The sequence below is a fragment of the Mercenaria mercenaria genome, chromosome 3 (genome assembly GCF_021730395.1).
Source record: "Mercenaria mercenaria strain notata chromosome 3, MADL_Memer_1, whole genome shotgun sequence".
NCBI lineage: Eukaryota > Metazoa > Mollusca > Bivalvia > Venerida > Veneridae > Mercenaria > Mercenaria mercenaria.
Window position 1 is genome coordinate 94,762,841 of NC_069363.1, and position 14,691 is coordinate 94,777,531.

Below are 14,691 nucleotides of genomic sequence, written 5' to 3' on the forward strand. Positions count from 1 at the left end.
ATAGTGACACACAGGATATGTAAGATGAAGCACTGAGGAAAACAATGCTTTATTACATTAAAAAGCAGAAGTATACCTTTCACATCTGTTGATTTTTCCATTTCCTTATATGACCGTAAAGATGCTTTTGATCCCATGCTTTCCTTTTGAACAGGTTTAAGAGACAACCTTGAACCCTGTGAATCTTGCTTTAATGAGATTTGTGAACCCTTGTTGATATTTTTAGAACTTAATGAAACTTTTGATCCAAGTTCATCAGTTGACCTTAAGGCATCCTTTGACCCAGTTTGTTCATCTTGTAATGTTCTAATCGATAACTGAGACCCCGTCTTATTTCTCTTACTCTCTGACCTCAAAGAAGTAACAGAACCAGCTAAACTGTCCTTTTTCCTTGACCTCAAAGATGTGACTGACCCAAAGCTGTTATCCCCTTTAGTTTCAGACCCATGACCCTTTGGTTCTGTATTAGACTGAGCTTCCCCATGTTTTAAATCATCCAACTGATTTTCTATATGTTTATCATGCTCTGGTACATCATGAATGGGATCTACAAATTCTTTATCTATGTTTTCCCTTGGAGTTTCATTAGTGTGCATGTCTAGGGATCTAGTTTGGCTGCTCAAATTGTCAGATTCCATATTTGAAGCTGTAAAGATGACCAATTAAAAATTGATAATAATTTTGGATTAAAAAAGCTCCACATAAAAAAAATGCAGCTGTTTCTATGTGTAGAATATCGTCTGTCATCTTGGATGGAGTCATGATTAAATCGCATTTTACTTAAGAAATAATAAATCTGTTCCTATATTTTATCAGTTAATAAAATATGGGCAGGAGTTTGGATGTGCATTATTTCAATCACGAGTGGCAGCACGAGTGATTTAATTATTCGCATCTGAACGACTGCCCATATTTTATTAACTGATAAAATTGTTGGAACATGTTTATTATTTCAATTCTAACAACGCAAATAATTCTTATTTTTCAGTACTATATTTACAGCGTAATACGTCATTTGAATCATATGCTGTTACAATTTACCCCAATGATTAGAAAGTGTTGAATAGCCAATGGAACTTACAGATATTTGTTCCTTTTTTATCAGAATTTTGAGAAGTATTTATAAATTAGTAATCTAACAGCTCGCAACCTATTTATGAACAGAATCATCAAATTAGGTTAGTTGACCCTGAGATACGAGCTTATTTTTGTATGACGTCACATCATTATGACGTCAAACTTTATGTCATACATTTATGACATCACCGCTAAATCATAATTATAATAAATTGAGCTAATTAAATTTGCTCATAGAGATCAAAACATGTTTTATGGACCTACACATAAGTCAGTATGACTTTCTATCATAATTATGTTTTTGAAATGTTGTTTTTAACCATTTGGTCCTGAAATATTTCGTATGTAATGGAATAGAAGTAGAATCTCTAATGTTACAATCTTACGGGGCAAAATGTACCAGCCAATCATATTTTATCGAAGATTCATGTATAGGCAGTTTCACTGTATGTTTATATAGCAATTGATGCGGATTGTGTTAGAATACTTTTTAAAACAGAACATAAAAAGAATCATTTGACTTCTCAAGCATTCACACTTAGAAAATGAAACAATTATTTTATTACATAATAATTATAATGCTCACAATTTTCTTGAAAATCATCTGTTAGAAAATCAAAAATTAATATCTTTAGAACAATATGTTATAATTAAGAATTGTTCATATTAGCCTTATATTAAAATACAACAAAGGCCTTTGCATTTTGCTTCTGGGTACTTAACTGTAGATCTTGATACTGATAAAAAATGGTTAGTCTGAAAGAAAGAGCTCTTGGGGGATTATACATGGACTTTTTCCAGCAAAACCTTTGTAAAGCAAAGTTATAAAACTAATGTTTAAAACAAAAATAAAGACAGAACAAATTCAAAAGTATTCGCATAATCAGTGTTTTTTGTGACAATTTAACATTAAAATTAAAAAAAACCCTTATTTTCTAAAGATATGACAAAATTTAATGATTATTTTAATGATTACAACATCTTGCTAGGAATCTGTACAAAAAAAAACAGAGTTTAGCTGTCAATAATGTAAAGAAGAAAAAGTAAACTTTATCATGCAAACAACAATATGAAAAAATATCAAAAAAGTAAATAATTATGGAGAAAAACATTACTATATCTAAATATACCTGAGTTATGTAGTTTTTCCCCAGGTCTCTTTTTTCTTTCTTTTCTCTCCATAACTTTCTTGGAAAACTTCTTTGTCTCTTCTGTAGTCTTCATTATCATGTTGGTAAACTGAATCAATATAACAATACCATGTCGGTAAACTGAATCAATTTAACAATATCTGAATTAATATAACAATATCATGTTGGTAAATGAGATCAATATAACATTACCATGTTGGTAAACTAAATCAAAGTAACAATAGCATATTGGTAAACAAGGCAACATTATCTCTTTGGTAAACTGAATTAATGTAACATTATCATGTTGGTAAAATGAATCAATGAACATATGCAATTCAGTATAATGAATCAATGTAACATCCGCATGTTGGTAAAATGAATCAAATTAACATTACATTAGTTAACGACATAGAATAGCATAATCATTTTGGTAAACTTAAACTTAGATTTACATGACATTTTCAAAACGGTATTAAAACTGAAATCAGGAATTTTCATGTTTGTAAACTGACTAAAAAGAATATCATCATATTTGTAAACCATAATCAGGTGTTTGTAAAACACGGTCACACCTGTGTAACTGTTTACCACAACATCACACGACCATTTGTGGCCATAACAATTACACCTGAATATGATTATTTGCATAACATACATGCAGTTTATAGAGTCAATATTGAATATCATGAGAAGTTTCAGAAAACTTAAACCGCTTGATTTCAATTCATCCCAATAACTTTATACCCCTCCTACCAATACAATTAGCCTCAGCATGGTACAGTCAAATTGGTGTAAATGGTCACCTCTATTATAAAGCCACTTGTCTTAAGCAACTACATTTGCTTATTCCTTTTTATATAATTTCAGAGCAAGTTAACCTGTATTAAGCAACAACCTGTCTTGAAAGACCATTATGCTCCTTCTCTTCACAAGCTGCTTATTAGCCCTGCTAAGTTTCTAACAGACTTTGAATTGCATTTTACAACCATTTCCCTAAGCATCTGATAAGCAGTATTAGTTTTGTCATGTAATGTTTAGAAAGCAATAAAACAGGAAAAGGATGACATTTTTCCCATTTAACCAGTGAAATATGATATCTTTACTTAGGTGTACACTTAAAATATTTGCAAAAGATCTTTGTACCTCATAAAAATTATTTTATACTTTTCGGTACTTCATATATTCATAAGTATGTATTCATAAGTATGACATGCAACTGTGAATGAAATACAAAACTTTACCTGTTACAACATTGAACATTCATATTCACATAACTTTCTTAACAAAATTTTATTTCTATTTCATGCTATCTATGAATTTCAGTTTAAATTGACAAGCAAGCAATTTGAAAAGAAATGAAATAAAAAAGTGTAATTTTCTATTTATATGATGGTTCCAGTGATGAAGCAGTTACATGCCCATGAAATGATAACGAGTGAAAAATGAACCCAATGCTAAGGTAAGGACTGCTGACCAAGTACAAAACTTTAGCCCAACACCTACAAAGTATATCATAGTAAAACTCAACATGATAACATATAACTGTTACGCGCATATAGCCAATCTGCGCATCTGGTAAATCGCGCAGCGCAAATAACCAATTTGTTATCTGCGCAACGATTTGTAAATCGGGCAACCTTATATATTTCTTATATGCACAGGGTAACTGTCTTGCGCGTTTGGTAAATGAGTCTGCGCTTTTAACATATGGATGATATCTCCCGATAAAATTGAATATCATTAGAGGGTTATACTTGTAGGCCTACATAAAACTGTTTTAATTTTAAAACTGATGGTGATCAGGCACATGGAAAGGTGTGAATTGACTGTGCTTAATTTGTAAAGAACATTTTTTTTAAGTAAATGAGCGTATTTATGCGGTAATTTCAATGAGATGCTCACGTCCCTGGTAGTTAATGGACAAAACATTTCTGTTGACGACGGTATTAAGAGTCATTTGTCATAGGTGTTATAAAACTTTAAAGGTCCAATACTAAGGAAAGTGAACATTTTAATTTCTTTTAAAAAGCACAGAAACTATTTCATTTTATTGGAAAATGAAAGTTGGTATGTAGAAATTCGAAATAAATCGCAGTATATGTACAATTATTTTCTATGAAGTATGAAGAAAGTTAAAAAGACCTGGGGGGGTCATTCTGTCGATTCATTGAAATTTCAACATAATACACATACATTTCTTTGAGTTCCAAAGACCTTCTGTTAATTTTGACCTGCCAATCTTCATTATTTAGTGTCTTGCAGAAGTCTATGCACTGTCTATGAAAAAAGTTGCCAACTCACTTTCCCTTAGTAATGGACCTTTAAAATGATACAAAATATCCAAAGAATATTTAATAACACAAGTTTTTTTTATTTATTTCTATTATTTTTTAACTTTTAAACGCCGTAGCCTGTGCGGAATGTCGATCCAGCGCTAATATCAAATCCTGAAATGACACCGATATTTCACATAAATATTGATCATTTCTTACAGATCGTATTGATATTTTTAATGTTTTGTAGTACAAAAGAGTAATTTTCGCCAAAACGTGAACGAATGTTTGTTGCTGCGCAAGATGTGTCCTATGCTAATAGAAAATCTGGAAATTACTCTGATAATATGAATAACTGCCATAAACCATGCTAACTTTTACATTGTTTAACAATTGCAGACTGATATTGCCAATCTTGGTTTTAAAAATGTGTCATAAATTTATTTCAACATCAGTAAATTCATGGGAGTCGGTCACCAGGTTTCAATATCTGCAGTATGATACAATATAAAATAAAACTCAAACATGCGTGAAGTTGTGATTTCCTTCGGATAGCCACATCGTCCTCTCTATTATTTTTATAACTAAAGTATTTTTACTTCATTCGATCACACGCAGTCATTTTATACCGGATATAGAACCTAAAGGAGACCTACATAAAAGACTGAATTGCCACACACTTACCACAATTCACCATATCGCTTTTTTCATCATATTTAAAAAGCGCAATTCTTTTTTACCAACGTGAGCATATCTCTTGATATGGCCAAGATTAAAAATAAAACAAAAATAAGCAGAATTAAAAGACGATTCTTACAGATTTTTTATACTTATATCATTTTTTAATGTTTTATAGTGAGACAGATAGAATAACTAATAAGTTTCGTCAAAATGTGAACGAAATTTTACATTTTGTAGGTGCGCAAGATGTGTGTCCTGCGTTATTAAAACTGAAAATTACTCCAATAACTTGAATATCTTTTATAAATCATTTTAACTTTTACTTTGTTTTTCGATTACAGTCTAAAAATGTAGCTTTTGAAAATCTGAATATAATGTTTCATCCGTAGCCTGCGCGGGATGTTGTTCCTGCGCTAATAGTAAATTCTGAACTGACGCCGATATTTCAAACATATTTCAATTCTAAAAGATACTATTTATGTAACTTCATAAAAAATGTTTTCGGAGTAGAAAAAAAAATAGAAAGAAGCGTGATTTCCGTCATAACGAGAACAAAATATTACATTTGTTATCTGCGCAAGATGTGTTTTCCCTGCGATAATAAAAAATCTGGAAATAATCCTGATAACTTGGATATCTTTCATCAACCATGCTAACTTTATCATTGTTTCGTGATTACAGGCTGTAATTGTAGCTTTTGCCAAATGAATATTTTGTTACATCTGTATCTTGCGCGGGATGTCGGCCCTGCGCTAATAAAAAATCTGGAAATGATCCCGATTACTTGAATATCTTGCATAAACCATGCTAAATTTAACTTTGTTTTATGGTTACAGACTAAAGTTGTAGCTTTTGCAAAGACAAATGTAATTTTAATTCTATAACCCGCGCGGGATGTCAGTTCTGCGCTAATAGCAAATCCTGAATTTAAATATATCTAATTTATAAAACATATCATTTATGTACCTTTTAAAAATGTAGTAGAAATAGATAGACACAAGAGTGGTTTCCGTCTTTTCTGTGCAAGACGTATGTCCTGCGCTAATAGAAAGTTTTAACATTACTACGATAATTTCATACGCTATATCAACTTTAATTTTGTTATTACAATTACAGACTAAAATTGTAGCTAGAATATAAAGTTACTTCTACATAATTCGCGGGATGACGGTCCTGCACTAATCGCAATTCCTGATATGTCAACAATATACCAAATATATGTCATTTCTTACAATTCTAATTGAAATAATTTTTTTCATGCTTTTATAATGCAAAATAAATAGAATAACGAGTAAATTCCATCAAAACTTGCACCAAAGTTTACATTTTGTAGCTGCGCAAAATGTGTGTCCTCCTCTAATAAAAAATCTGAAAATTACTCTGTGTTCTAGAATATCTTTCATAAACCATGTAAATTTTATTATTGTTTTACGGGCTGAAAGTCCAGCTTTTGCCAAAATGAATATCTTGTTATCTCTGTAATCAGCGCGGGATATCTGCACTAATAGCAAATCCTGAAATGATGCCGAAACTTCAAATATATAACTCTCACGATAGAATGACGTCACGTAAACGTGCGTTGACGTCAAAGATTTTGTTGCGACAAAGAAAAAGCGCTTGTATATTTATCTACTGTTTTAGATTAAGGGCATACTGGTATTGGAATCGAAATAATTTATAGGAAAACCATGTTTTAACACTCTTTATACACTCGGGCGTTCATACGTCGTACAAAAAAAAAATCACTCGGGATGCGCCCTCATGATATTATCACGCCCGACGTATAACCACCTGTCGTGCATAAAAATACATAGACATACATCTGCGCAGAAAACAAATGTAAAATTTCGTTCTCGTTATGACAGAAATCACTCTTTTTCTATTCATTTTTACAGTACTCATTTGAAAGTTTCATAAATAGTGTGTTTTATGAATGAAATATATTTGAAATACAGTGTAATTTCAAACTTTGCTATTAGCGCAGGACCGACCTCCCACGCAAGTTACAGGTGTAACATTATAGATCCATTTAGATTTGTAAAAAAACTATAGTTTTAGTCTGTAATCGTAAATCTAAGTAAAAGTTAATATGATTTATAAAAGATATTTAAATTATCAGAGTAATTTCCAGATTTATTATTAGCGCAGACACACATCTTGTGTAGATACAAATGTAATATTTCGTTCTCGTTATGACAGAAATCACTCTTTTTCTATTCATTTTTTACAGTATTCATTTGAAAGTTACATAAATAGTATGTTTTATGAATGAAATATATTTGAAATACAGTGTAATTTCAAACTTTGCTATTAGCGCAGGACCGACCTCCCACGCAAGTTACAGGTGTAACATTATATATCTATTTAGATTTGTAAAAAAAAAAACTATAGTTTTAGTCTGTAATCGTAAATCTAAGTAAAAGTTAATATGCTTTATAAAAGATATTCAAGTTATCAGAGTAATTTCCAGATTTTCATTTAGCGCAGGGCACCGAACACATCTCTTGTGCAGCTACAAAATATAAAATTTCGTTTACGTTTTGATGAAAATTAATTCTACTCTTTATTCAATCGATTTTGTACTATAAAATAATAATAATAATATAGATAAAATCATAAGAATTTTCTTTTAATTTTGTGACTTTTTTATTTCATCTTTTGTCTTAGACATGTTGAGAGATATGCTCCCGTTGGTAAAAAGAATATCATTGTGAAATTTCAAGATATTTCAATATAATAAAAACGATATTTTGCTAAGTGTGTGCTCGGGTGAAGTAAAAAATTATAAAAATAGCCTAAAACATACCAGAGGACGACCTGTGCAAGCTGGAGGAAATCACACCTTCACGCATGTTTGGGTTTTATTGCATCTTGTATAAGATCGGAGGTACTGAAACCTGGTGACTGACTGCCGTGAATTTACTGATGTAGAAACAAATTTATGACACATAATTTAAGTACCAAGATATTCAGCATTGACATCTATATTTATTAATAAATTGACCAACTGCATGATTTATCAAACACGAAATGAAAATTTCTGATATATGAAGTTACATTTGTTGTGCTGCGCATTTTGTAAATCGCGCAGGTTAATTTATCCTGCGCAACGATTGGTAAATCGTTGCGCATATAACCAACGTACAAATATTTGTTATATGCGCTGCGCTTTTGGTAAATAGCGCAGATTGGTTATTTGCGCTCAACATAACCACCTAGTGTATTACATCACCATCCCCTTCAGCTTATGTTTGTAGAATCTTACAAGAAATTTGTATGTAACTGGTACGTACATGTGGGCTAAAAGGAACAAACATGCTTGCATGCCCCTATAAATATCCCCATACAAATACCTGGTCATAAAATATCTTATCTTGCCAAATCACAGGTCTCCTTGAGGAGTATATCTTAAACGTTGGAGAAAAATAAAGTGACTTGTTTAAAAAAGTTTTTGTAGTTTTGACTACTTTTAATACTATATAACATCTTTTTAAGACTACCATAATCAACCGATTATAGGTCGCACTTGTGTATAGGACGCAGTGAAAAAATATCAGCAGAATTCTGGAAAATGCAAATACCCACTTATCTGAATTTATGTAGGTCCGAAATTCGCTATAGTTTCTACGAACTCGCCGGTTTTTGCTAAATCATTGTCGATGTTTTTGCATGTTGTGCAGGTATTTAAATTGAGAAGCATAAACTCTGTGTAAGCACTAAACTGCCGCATCCTCTGATCACTCCATGAATATTGACGCCAGTGAAAACGGAAGTACACTTTGGCATGTGGCGGTAAAATGACGTATTTTTAAGATTGGTTTGCAAATTGTTTTGAACATTACGGATCAGCGACTATGATCATATTGGATCAGTCTAAAATCTCATATGCACATGCTGACAATTGCCTCCGGGTATGATTAAACATTTAATTGTTTGCAGATTGTGACAGTAGGTGTAAGCTAAGTAATGCCTCAGCGTGAATTTCTCGATGAACAATAGGATTATAGACAACTATCAAAATTATGTTTGAAGACTAGATAATCGATTTCCGGGCTACCTGATATGGTGTTTCAAGTATTTTAATGCAAAATGGGTGAAAACACGTCGGGAAAGTTTTACACACTGGTCTTGTTAAAATCTTAATGATCAGTTACAGAAATGCGTTGTAAAATATATTTTTATGAAAAACAGAATTTATTTATCTTAAGATTTTATGTGAGCTCTAAATTTTACATTTTATACAAAAGTAATTTAAGAAGCCGGGTCCCGATACCGGCTATTAGCTATGCCCGAGTTATTGGTATTTACTCCCCTTGAATTCTCTTCAATATAAAGGTATGCGGTGTAAACAAAGATCGATTTTCTTGATTTTTGAGTCGGGGGAAATGTTTGGTCTTTTTCTATCCCCATATATAGGACGCATCGGTCCTTCGACCAGAATCTAGGTAAAAAATGTGCGTCTTATATTCGTAGGATGAAGGTAATATCACATTCAGGTCCTATCACTTAATTTTATGTTTAGTTGACTATATATCATTTTTTGTTTGTATGCTTTTGTTTAAGTTAAATTAAGAGTAACAGCAATACAATGTATGTAATATGGCGACTTTTTCAGCTTTTGATGTCGGAAGAAGACCCCAGATGCAGATCTTTGCACGGTTTCAGGCACAGCTATGACATCTGAGTAGAACCGCTGTCAATACCTAAGCAAGCTGACAGGCATTCATTTGAGCTTAAAGTTAATGAAAACTTAAAGCTTATTTGAAAACTCCCCATTCAACTTCCAGGAAAAAACCCAAGCACTGTTGTCTAATGAGTTGAGATTGTGTCCTAAGCCAGGTTTAATTTCAACATTTCTGGGTTAAGCCACAGACACCTAGTGCATTACATCACCATCCCCTTCAGCTTATGTTTGTAGAATCTTACAAGAACTTTGTATGTAATTCATATGTACATGTGGGCTAAAAGGAACAAACATGCTTGCATGCCCCTATAAATATCCCCATGCAAATACCTGGTCATAAAATATCTTATCTCTCCAAATCACAGGTCTCCTTGAGGAGTATATCTTAAAACAGTAAAACAAATGCTATCTTACAAGAATGGAAATACGACCATTGTAGCATTTTTTATCATAAACCTCATATCAATCACTTAGCAACTTTACAATCTCAATTAACACATCAATAATGCTTTTCAATGCTATATAATTACAAAGTTCTTTCAATCAATATTCAAAGCACAAATAACACATATAATACAAGTAAATTATGTTACCTAAGCCTGAAAGGGTGCTATATTTTGCTAAGTAAGAACTTTGCAGTCAAAATATTTGTTTTAACTTATATGTATATAATATTATTAATTTTGTTTCAGGCTGTGGTTATATCATGTCATTTTCCCTTTAAATGGTGGGCTTTTCCCCAAGAAAATATCAAGTTTCAAAAGATATTGTCTCACCTGTAGACACATATGTGTATCCTATTTATAAACCACTGAATTGTCTCCACAACTTGTTTCATTCAGTTAACTTACCTCACCGTAGTCAAGTTTTCCATCTTTGTTCTCATCAACTTCATCAATCATTTTTCTCACATCTTCTCTAGACATGTTTTCTCCTTGCTAAAACGTACACAAGTTTTAATGTTATTGATTAACATATATTTTGTGGATTCTACTTTAATAAATGATGTTGTCTTTTTCTGTTCATCATTCAAGATTCACAGTCTTTGTTAAATGAATACAGTTGTGCAACTTAGGCACACAGTTTTCAGGAATGTTGTCAATTCATTACATTTAGTACGTTTGTTTTAAATTTTGCACATCCGTGCAGGCTGATCATGGGGTGCACTGTTCGCTATTCAATCAGTAAATTTTCAGTGAACACCCCTTTGTATAATTAAACAATGCTCATACTTTCCAAATTGAATGATGGACCAGTCCATTTTAGACATTTCGCAGGGTAAGGGTTAAAGAAAGTCTATACTTACAGCATTCATGATTTTATAAAGTTCGTCCAGGGATATGTAACCATCTCCATTAATATCAATCTTCCGGAATGCTTTCATTAGATCATCTGCTGTTGTCACTGGCTCTTTACGACAGATGTCCACAAAGTCATCGAATGACAACTCTTCTGAAATTTCAAAACCAAATGCACATAAAAAATCAATGCCATCATTACAATGATATTTGAGCTGCGCCACGAGAAAACCAACATAGTGGCTTTGCGACCAGCATGGATCCAGACCAGCCTGCGCATCCGCGCAATCTGGTCAGGATCCATGCCATTTGCTTTTAAAGCCGGCTGCAATTAGAGAAACCGTTAGCGAACAGCATGGATCCTGACCAGACTGCGCGGATGCGCAGGCTGGTCTGGATCATTGCTGGTCACAAAGTCACTATGTTGGTTTTCTCATGGCGTGGCTCATATTTTTACAGAGACTAGACTTTTTCTTTAATATTTATCAGCAATCTTCTCTCAAAATTCCATTTTCAAATAAATCCATTTTTAAGGCTTTATGTCTGCAAAGGTATAGTTGTTGGTTTATCTTTTATATGCCTGCAAGTATTTAAGCCAAAATGCATCATGAAACGTTTGTTTTTTTTCCATTTGTCATGCTGTAGATGTGATTATTTGTGCCACACAGTATCATTATTTTCAGAAATTTAATCTAATTCAAAATTTTCTCCAAGTTTTAATAAAAAATTATACCTGTAGCTTGATAACTGAATAACGCTCCAATGGATCCATTTCCCTTCCACAAGACAATATAGAAAATTTTATCTTATGTACCTGTATTTCTAGGCCAATACTTGTCCATCGCCGCTTTTGTTGGATTTCTCCCAGACTGCTGCAGAACTGTTACATGACAGAAAGAAATTATATCATTGATGTTTTATAGGAATTATACAATTCAAATTTTCGTGTTATCTTAAAAAGGTAAATGCATTTTATCTTTGGTTATATTTAGAAAATGTTCATTGTTAGCTGAACATAATTCACAAATCTGGCAAAAAAGGATAATAATTTGGATTTCAGTCATGTTATGGAGGTCACTTAACTATATTTGTTTTTCATGGGTGTGTGACCAGTACAACATTTTTATTGAAAGGAAGTGACATGAAAATTCAAAAGCAATTAAAAAATACAAACCATTATTCAGTCTTTTCTTTGACTCTATCTTGTCATTGATATCATCATAGATGGACAAGAATGCTGCCTTACACTCAAGAATGAGCTCGCCACCCATGTCACTCTGTTTACTAGATCGCCTTGATGACATTGTAAACTGCTGTATACCTAAACCATGAAATAAAAGCTATACCGAGGATATTTGTTTGTTTTGAGTGAATATGGAATATATCTCACTGAGAAGTGAGAAAAATTCAAATATTTTCATAAGCACGTAGTGCGAGTTCAGCATGTTCAGGAGATATATTCTATATTCACAAAAAACAAACAAATTCTTTTTATTTTATGCTTAATTACATTGAGATATGCATTTTGCAACAAATTTTAATCTCAGTGAGGGAAACAGATGCATGTAAACGAACATGACATCAGACATGTTGTGACGTTAGAAAGACACACACAACATAAAGTTCCATTTTATTTTATTGCTTGCTGCATAACGTCATGAAACTCATTATAATATAGATTTTTAAACCCTGTTATACATTCCGCACATTTCACTGGTTACAAGTTTGTACAATTCAAATTTTTAGTATGTATACGGAAGGTGTGAAGGTAGGTTTAACATGCCATTTTTAACTAGTTTGTTTATATTTTGGCATTTTCAAATCATTGTTCATGTTTTCCTAGTGAAAAATAACCACACTTCAGAAAAAATGTATATGTAAAGTTTAAATCACGTTGATTTCCACCACAGTTTTGATCCTAACTACTTGAGATGTAGAGGCAGACATGTGTATACATGAATGTTAGTCTGTAAAATTGGTCTGCCTTGCAGTCGAAAATTTGAGACTATCTGCTACTGACTGTAGCCTGATCGAGCAACCAGACAGAGAATGCTGAAGTCTGATACAGAGAATACTTTATCACATAGAAATTGAAAGTGTTAGTTTAATTTATAGGAGAGATCGTATTTGTAAACAACTCTGTTGTATTTTCTATTCTTAGAACTGATAAGACAGTGATCAGGTGGGCAGAACGCCGAACGTCCATGTTTTTTGTAAACAGTGATGTTTTTCTAACGGCCTAAACTTTCTGTAAACACAAATTATATCAATAGTTTTTTTAATCAATGGAAATGTTATAAAACAAGGAATCTATTAATTACTTTTAATTATCATTTCGAAATGAAATGGATGGATGTTAGTCAAAACGTCCCCTAGTCAGAACGTCCCCAAGTCAAAACACCCCCCATTTTGGTCAAAACGTCCCCCTTTTCTGGTCAAAACACCCCCCTTCCAAAAATTACCAGGTCAAAACACCCCCCTTAAAAATTACATATGTAAATACATATTAATTAAGTTAATTTGGTAAATATTAAATGTTCATTAAACTGTTTTACATGCATAGTTTTTAATTAGAATGTTGTAAACCATTAGTTTTAGAATGTTATAGCATTGTTGTGAAATTATATCTGATGTTTATATAGTGAAAAAGTGATATTTCTGTTATTTAATAATAAAATTAAATGAAATTATAATGTTGTTATGTTATAAATGAAATTGTTACAACTGCATGAAGACAAAGGGATAATGGATCATAAAACAAGATGTTTGTAAACAATTATTTTTTAAGTATCTAAAATAATTAAATAATGTTGAAAAAGTTATAACTATTATATTCAACCACTAATTTTCTTAGTATCCAGGTGTATGTATACTGTCTGTCTCTGTGAATAGTGTGTTGGATTGTTATTTGTTTAAATATCGGTGCTTTTATAAGATAACATATGTATGGAGTATCCTTGCATTAAGTGTAGAAACGAAGTCAGACCGCGTCAACATGCCATTGCCTGCGACTCGTATGGTAGCTGGCAACACAGAACCTGTGACACAGGTAAGTTATATTCATGTTATTATTATTATTATTATTGATTTCTTGAATTACTAGACTTCAGTAAACAACATCTTTTGCGGAATACTTATCATATTCCGAATTGTCTAACTACTTTTTTGGCAAATATGTAATTTTCTGGCTGAACTATACATCATATAAACTTATACATTATTTAGATATATACATTATTTAAGGAACAAAAATGCCCATTACATAGAGTTATACAGTTTGTATGTTTACATTCCATTAGCTGATCAAAATCTGATTAACTACTTTTTACCATTTAATAATATTTTTATTTTATTTTATAAAATATTGTAAAATTTGGTCAGAAAGAAATAAACAATATACAGATCATAATCACATTATGAAAGCAAACAAATTCAAATATACAAGTAATCAATGCATTGTCAAGTTAATCCAATCAGAGCAGATAATGTGTTATCAGTAGGTGTTAATTCAATCAAGAGATTCTGTATATTGAATGGAATGAGAA

General features: G+C 31.9%; 1 protein-coding gene across 1 annotated transcript in view; it reads right to left on the reverse strand.

The window, feature by feature from the left end:
• The window catches only part of LOC123523981 (uncharacterized), a 62,771-nt gene that overhangs the window by 46,190 nt on the left and 1,890 nt on the right, over positions 1–14,691 (reverse strand). Inside the window, exons 2-8 of the mRNA XM_053539846.1 lie at positions 12,321–12,467; positions 11,961–12,026; positions 11,155–11,300; positions 10,700–10,786; positions 10,179–10,232; positions 2,208–2,316; positions 77–646 (exon numbers count right to left, since the gene is read on the reverse strand). Coding sequence (XP_053395821.1) covers positions 77–646; positions 2,208–2,316; positions 10,179–10,232; positions 10,700–10,786; positions 11,155–11,300; positions 11,961–12,026; positions 12,321–12,450 — 1,162 coding nt within the window. The 5' untranslated portion in view covers positions 12,451–12,467. The remainder of the gene's footprint in view (positions 1–76; positions 647–2,207; positions 2,317–10,178; positions 10,233–10,699; positions 10,787–11,154; positions 11,301–11,960; positions 12,027–12,320; positions 12,468–14,691) is intronic.